Here is a 7,875-nt window from a genome sequence, read left to right on the forward strand (position 1 = left end):
TCAAATCATGAAAATGGCTATGCAAGAAAGATATAACTCTACTAACAAATTTATTGCCAACATCAATGCAACTTTTCCAAGTGATTAAATGTTGACATTGATCTTTCTACCTAGAGTTTCATTTTGTGAAGAGAATACTTCTCATACATTTGAGTGTCACTTCTAAAAGTCATGGAACATAGCTTTATTGAGTGGGAACATTTGGTGTTTTAAAAAACACACACTCAACATTCTTTTAAAAGTTAGATAAAGGCTTGTCTCTAATAGACATGAAGTTGCCCTTGTTTGCGACCTTCTTATCTACTATTGCTTGTTCTATATTTTATAGAGGTGAATGTTTACAAGCATGGTTGATCTTCTTTTCTTTCCAGCCTACAAGAATTTTGGTTTACAAGAATTTTGGTTTTTCATGCTTCTTTAACTTCTCATGCATCTCTAATGAAGGCCTTTGAATCACCGTACTCCAAAATGTAGCAAACAAATTACTCATCTTAAAGAGAGGTACTACACAGGACAATGTATTATCTCTTTTCCGTTTCCATCATGCAATGCATAAAGAAAGTATACTATCCAATGCTCTTTAAGCTACAAGATAGGAAATTGATTTAACTCGAAGTAAGTTGCAAATTGAACATTACTAACCTAAAAATGTGGTTGCTGATCAGGGTAAAAGTAGCTCTTATTTGGGTTCAACTCAAGGCCCTAATCTAGCCTTGATTCAAGCTTAAAGTTAGGCCTAATCCTAATCATGGTACTAATAAGCCCATTTTCATTTTTTTCTATAATTTTTTAAATCTAATTTGAAAAATCAGCACACGAAGCACACACAGAAAAAGGCTCATATGAAATATTCATTAAGCGTACCAGCAGTCAGTGGCCACAAAGGGTGGCGAAGCTGAGCAGATCCACTTATCACCCGCCCATGGGCGTTCCGCCTGCTCGGCACAAAGGGCCAGTCTTGGCGAAGCTTAGCAGATCCACCATCACTCACCCATCGCCTCCTCGCGAAGAGCGGAACATCCAAGGCTTGCAACCTCGGGTGTTCCGCTCGTAGTAGTCAAGCGACCCCTTGCAGTGCATGAAGCGGAAGGGTTGTTCACCATCGGCGCTCCTCCTGCTCAGCTCCAAGCAACCTTGGATGTTCCGCTCGTAGCGACCCCTCGAAGTGCATGAAGCGGAAGGGTTGTTCCATGGCATGGTTGTACAACAGCCCTCCATGGTGGTGAAGGAGGAGATCCGCTATGTCTGGCACTCGTCACTCCAGGCGGCTGGAATGCCAGACACTAGGCAGCTGCCCAAATCTCAATCACGATCAGTAGCAATTAAAAAATAAGTAATGGAAATTTAATTTACATAATTATTTATTTATATATAAGAAATTAGTAATTTTTTTTAAAAAAAGGTGCCCTTCATGTACAAGGTTTAACTTTCATAATTTGTATAACACTTCTCCAACAAATAGTTCACACTTCTGGTCAATAAATAATATGGTACCGATATCTTTTTGGCATTTAATTAAATAAAAACACTGCACAAGATGCTACTAATTCTAAGGTTTTTTTTGTGAAGACATTTTTTTGGTAGCATATCTTTATATATAGAAAGTGCATACATGTGGCACCCTCGAAACATATGAGTTCTAGTATGTAAGGGTTGTTCGGATGCGTGGATTGGGGCAAAGGAAGACGTATGTGGCAATGAGGGGGCGTTTGTCTCAGTCATGCAACGGATGTGATTCATCTGTCTCCTTCATGGTTGTTTGTCATAGCCTCCATTCATCTCTCTCTGTCTCTCTGGACAGGTGGTTGAGCTGGTTTTCATGGTTTAGGGAGGCAAGGGTTAACCTCTCACTTTGCGATTCGTCTGTCTCCTTCATGGTCGTTTGTGATAGCCTCCATCCATCTCTCTTTGTCTCTCTGGACAGGTGGTTGAGCTAGTTTTCATAGTTTAGGGAGGCAAGGGTTAACCTCTCACTCTCTTTGCAATGTGTTGTGGACATGCTACGAACACTATTTGTTTTAATTCGAGGGCAGGGAGTGGAGTAGGCGTTGTACATTTCTTGTTTTGGGAAAGGGCGAGGGGGGAGAGAGGCGTGCACAGGACAGAGCGGAGGAGGTGTGACAGAGGACCATGAGGGAGGAGAGAGAGAGAGAGAAGTATTAACGTCGGTAGAATGCAACACGAGAGAGAGGGGGAGGGCTGTAATGTAGGTATGTATTAATTAATGCCAAGTCAGTGGCATTAATTAATATATATATTTGAAGAAATATACATACCAGATGAATATATATATACGTAGTCAATTTGTAGATAAGGCAAATTTTCCCATCCCCACCTTATGAACCCCACATAATCAGTTGCTGTGTTCCCTCCCTGCCTTATGAACCCCGCATCTAATCAGCACCTGGGTTTGCTCGGCTCACGTTCTCTTTCCTCTCCCCCTTTTCTCAGCTGGGTAGCCCTCGACACATACCTGTTGTTGCTGTGGTGCGAGTACAGTCACACATGAAGTGACGCTTGTCTGCGCCCATAATTGAAAGACAAAAACGGAATGGCAGCTATACCCTCCTCCTCGTCTCTGTCGGTTAAGACGGTGGGGCAGTCCCTGTTCTCGGCGGGGGTTTTGTGGGGAGGAGCTCGTCCTCTTGATGGCTCCAACCTAAGGTTCACCTCCAACAACGAGGTTCTCTTGAATTCCGTCTATGCGAAAGGACAAGGGCATGCTACTGCCACGCATAGGCCTTCTCGATGTGTGGCCATGGCTCATGGTAAGTGCACGAATGGCTTGGTGGAATGATGGCATTTTTCCTGTGGTACCTAACATTTCTAACCACCTTGCCGCACCCTGATACTTCCTTCTCTTCCTTTTTTCGCAGGTGTACTTACTGTTTCAGACACCAAGTTGGCATTTCTCAACAAGTTTCGCAAACCGATTCCTAGTATCTACAATAATGTGATTCAAGAACTTATTGTTCAGCAACACTTGATGCGGTATAACCAAACCTATAAGTATGATGCAGTCTTTGCCTTGGGTTTTGTTACTGTTTATAATCAACTCATGGATGGGTACCCAAGTGCCCAGGATCGAGAGGCCATATTCAAAGCATATATTGAGGCCCTTAATGAAGATCCAGACCAGTACAGGTATGAAGTTGTTATTAGTATGGGTTCGCTTTATGGATTAGGATCCCTTTGCATTAATGAGGCAAGCATTACACAGATGGAGGATGTTATAGGAGGTACTAACCAGGAGGAGGGAAAACTACTGTTGTGAGTTCCTGTGATTTATAGAAACTAAGTAGCAGGACCTTGCAGTGCTTAGTCTTGAGGGGAACATGAAATTATGGTAGTCTGAAGAACGTGCAGATTGCCTCCATTAGGCTTATCGAGCTAGCATGAAAAATTTATGCCCCTGCTCATAAAGCTCGAAGGGCTACGGTTAACAAGATCTCTCTGTCTCTCTCTCTCTCTCAAACACACACACACACACACACACACACACACATACACGTGTGCACACACATTTACAACACCCTTAACACACACAGAAAGTTACATTATCGACAGTTTGTTTTTCTGATCAAAACTTGTAGATTGGTTCCTTGATCTCGTTTATTAAGCATGAATAAAGCAATGCACCTATCCTGCACATAGTTTGTGAGACATTAAATGGCCTTTCACTAGTCTATGACAATGCCATCCCAGCAGCACCTGAATGTTTGGCAATGCTGAAGCCATAAGCACCTTGACCTTCTTAAAGTTATTTTTATGCGGAATTATCCTTTGTGTGTGCGCGTGCGTGAAGGGTTATATATGGCCTACAATGAACTGATTCATTTTATGGAAACACAGCACCATGTAATTGACTCTAAGTTTCTTAGGAGTTGTCTCTGAGTTTGTCTAGTCATTCTGGGGCAGGGGGGATTTCTATTAGCGACACGTCTAGCATGTTAGAGGTGATGAGGTTATTCTTAAGCAGGGAGCACATGAAGTAGAATGGTGCACATGAATTAGACTACAAATTTGCCTTTGTGCCTCAGTCATCCTCCACCTCGTTTTAGAGTGACTTCTCATGCTCGTTGATTAGCATGAAGGGTGGGACTTCTAACAAACACCTTCCAAAACTTTAATGCACACTTTCATGCTCCTTCTTGTCCCACTTTTGAGTGATGGTTTGTGCGGCATTAGGAGGCAAGAATTGTGAATAAAACTTGTGTCGTTAAACTCTTCCCAAGTAGTGACAAGCATCCTAGAGGTCTTCTCGGCTATCCACCAATGGGCAGCCGTGCCTTTTAGAGACATGCTTGCATGACGAATCTTCGACTTCTCAGTGAAGTCTTCATCACTAAAGGCAATATCAAACTATGCAATAAAAGACATAACCTTTGTGGTGTCATATCGCCATGAAATGTATCAAACTTCATTGACTTGTAACTTGGCTTTGAATTCTTTGAGTCTCTTGCCATGCGACTCTTCTACATCATGTCTTCTCTTACTTCCATCATGGAGAACAACCCTTGCATCATTAATCATTATGATCGGTTGCATGATTAGGCACATATTGTGTACCTACGTGTCCATAAGTAACATTGGGCTTGGTGGCATGTGCCCTATGAAATGGCGGCCTAGATACATGAGGCCTCTTTGCATGCATAGTTACATCCCCTTCTAGAGCATCCTCTTCATAAGTGTACTCAGCAACATGAGGACCATGAGGAGTATATGAGTCATGTGTAGATTCCCCGTGTGCTAATTTTGAGCCCATGTTGAGTGCCTTTCCTATGAAACAATTCACGCGGTATGAGCTTTCGGCTTGCATGCTGACCAATATCCTCCTAACCTGCATGCGTACCATGTGATTTGCTTTCATGTCTGCCGCTCCCACTACAATTCTCTCTCCACATCACAAGAAGTCACTCGAGGCTCTTCCTTGTGTACATGTGACTTAAGCTTGCTAGAAGTGGCACCACCTGGCTTGACATGTTGTGGCTTCTTGAAGCAGAATTCACGTGCATTCTCTTCCAACACATCCCCTTTGCGTATGAGATCAAAGAGATACAGCTTTGGGCTTTACTCCTCACTCCCTCGTCATAAAGTCAAGGGCATTGTCGATCATACTCTCAGCCTTGGTGGCTTCAATGTACCTGCATACCTGCAGGTTATCATAAAGCAAATTCAGCTCTTGCTCCTTTGCCTGCAATTGTCTTTTTTATGTGCTGAATTTCAACACTTAATGCATTGGGCTCTTCATCATGCACCTTCTCCTTGTTGTCCCACCGATACATAGCTAGAATCTCATTCAAATTGAGCTTGTTATCCTGTATTTCCTCAGAAGCATGTGTGCCACTGGAATCCCCTCTTGAACTGGGCACTTTTGCTATTGTCCTATGGTTATCCATAGTGTAAAGTGCGCTAACGGTGTCCAATCCCACAAGATCGTTTCCCGCAGAGAAGAGGGAAACAATTGTGCTTTGATACAGGTAATTCACCTAGATAGGTGTGAGCAGTTATTGAGCACCACATACAAATAGATACGTGTGTGCTGTCCATGGGCAACATAAACGTACTAAGGATCACCTAGGTCAGCTCAAACCAAAATTTGCAGTTTCAATAGCAGTTGATCAGCTCCTGAGATTCCTTTAGTGTTGTCCATACAACCATACAGTGGGCAGTTGATGACATGGCAGCCATATTAAGGTTTCAGCAGTATAGCAAGAAAATCAAGAATTGATAGCAAGAATAGGATGCTTATGAGAATAGGATCACAGATATGGGTTCAATTTCGCAAATGGTGCACAGTATTGTGATTCAATCATTCCATTGTGGCATATTCTCTCTAAGGATGCAATTGCAGCCAATGGCTGTAAACTAAAAAAGTTATCTGGTTACATGTAGTGTGGCTAATGTAAAGAATTTCTCACTTGCTTCAAGCTGATTAATTGTGACATTTCTTACTGGCGTTGAGAGAACCATAATAATTTTGACCATCCTTAAGGATGCGTGTATCCTTGTGGATTCTGTGTTTGTCATGAATTGACCATGTCTTAATCACTTGTGTAGGAATGATGCCGAAAGGTTAGAGGAGTGGGCGAGTTCAAAGACTGCACAGACCATAGTTTCTTTCAAGTCCGAAGAAGGAGAAGTGGAGTCCATCCTTAAGGACATTTCACAGCGGGTTCTGGAAGGAAAATTTCATTATAGTCGTTTCTTTGCAATTGGTCTCTTTCGACTTCTTGAGAGGGCAAATGCCACAGATCCAACAGTTCTAGAGCAGGTAATATTTTAAAATTGAGTCAAATGAGATGCTAAAGTTGAGAACTTTCTTATCAAAGCTAGTTCTTCGGCAGGCACATGTTGAAACCCTGAGAGAGGCCATTTCTTAAATCAGCAGCTGAATGGTCTATGTTGCAGGAGCAGTCCTTATTCATCAATTCACCCTGCTTGAGTTGTATCCTTTTGAAGATTTGATCCCTATCTTGTAGCTAATGACAATTGTGTTAATGACAGCTGGCAAAAGAATTGAACATAAGTAAATTGAGTGTTGATCGGGACCTCGATGTGTACCGCAATCTGCTTTCCAAACTGATTCAGGCCAAAGAGCTACTCAAGGAGTATGTTGAACGGTGAGATCAATCTGTCTTGATTTTCACACACGTGATATTTCTCCTTTGCAATTAGAAATCTTTAAATAGTGTCTGATTGATTGCTCTTCATGTTCTATCAAGGATAGTGTGTGAGATCCTCCTTCGCTTGAGTCTACTGTTTTGATTATAAAATTGAAGTTTCTTTGGTTGTTACATCCATGGTGTTTAAAGCATTTGAGATGTGACACCAAAAGTCCATAGTAGCTGAACAATTTGAGATGCGACCTGGATTGGTTAAATCTCGTAGAAACAGAGATTCTCCTGAATTTCTCGTGTCTTATGACTGCTGAATAGGGAAAAGAAAAAGCAGGCTGAAAGAGAGGTAAGCGCAAAGTCGACTGAAGCTGTCGCCAAAATGGAAGCAGTCCATCTGTGAGTAGAAGTTGCCTGTCTACAAGAAGGGCTTCAGATGTAATGAAATGGTGGAAGGCCATGCCTCAAACTTCTTTCCATCTCTGCTGTACATTGGGCTTTTGCAGAAGTTTTGGCTTTCAGAGTAGAGCCTTTTTCAGTTTGTGATTATCAGTTTGCTCTTGTTGGATACAAGTATGAAGGTTCTCTTTTGAGCTCCAATTGAGGTCTGAGGAGCTCTCTCAGAAGACACATTTTCACACTTTCTTGTTAGATGACGTATCATACAACTTTCGAAAACTCATGTAAGCCTATGCCTAGCCAGTTTTGTGTAATAAAGAGTTTCTTAGTCTAGTTTGAATTTGTCTTCAACTGTTAATGTTCTCTTAGTCCAGTCATCTGAAGTTTGGATATTGCCAAAGGTTTGTGATTCTTTTAAAAGAGTTCATCTCGCTTTAGTGTCCCCTTTAATAATGCTGGGCACCTCTGAAATCAATGATGATGCCTTTTCAGTATGCTTGTGTAGTTTCCAATGCCACTGCCCTCCATTCTGCCTGCTTTCCTCTCTCCAGTTTGGTGCAGATGAGGTCATGTCTATAGACCATAGAATTAGTTTGCCACACCTGGCTAAAGCACAGTTCACTCACACAAATAACAGATCAATATTAGTCATGATTAGGTATAATGACAACATAATTAGATTTCGACAGGTTGCACACCTACAGACAATGCAAAATCTTGGCATATACAGCCAACCAGATGTTTAAAGGGAGAGATTGATGAACATGAATCACATTGTTCTCCTGCATTCTTGCTATCATTTGTCTCAACTCGGAGCTATGATTTTGCTGTGTAAACTTCATATCCAAAATAGATTGTA

The 7,875-nt window shown here is 41.8% G+C and overlaps 1 protein-coding gene across 2 annotated transcripts; it reads left to right on the top strand.

Moving 5' to 3' along the window:
• The first annotated feature begins 899 nt into the window (after positions 1 to 899).
• LOC147636843 (protein THYLAKOID FORMATION1, chloroplastic-like) lies at positions 900 to 7,353 on the top strand. Of its 2 annotated transcripts, none has more exons than XR_015266270.1 (5): positions 900 to 2,768; positions 2,877 to 3,144; positions 6,061 to 6,274; positions 6,348 to 6,623; positions 6,939 to 7,353. XR_015266270.1 is itself a non-coding variant. In XM_086800399.1 (5 exons), the coding sequence occupies exons 1-5, from the start codon at positions 2,552 to 2,554 to the stop codon at positions 7,018 to 7,020; spliced, it is 897 nt and encodes a 298-aa protein (XP_086656525.1). In that variant the 5' UTR covers positions 1,570 to 2,551; the 3' UTR covers positions 7,021 to 7,353. The 2 variants fall into 2 exon arrangements, 1 of the variants encoding a protein (XP_086656525.1); XM_086800399.1 differs by having other exon boundaries at positions 1,570 to 2,768; positions 6,508 to 6,623.
• The last annotated feature ends 522 nt before the right edge of the window (positions 7,354 to 7,875 follow it).

This window comes from Cibotium barometz, chromosome 7 (assembly GCF_041138505.1).
Source record: "Cibotium barometz isolate CiBa-2024 chromosome 7, ASM4113850v1, whole genome shotgun sequence".
NCBI classification, from domain to species: Eukaryota; Viridiplantae; Streptophyta; class Polypodiopsida; order Cyatheales; family Cibotiaceae; genus Cibotium; species Cibotium barometz.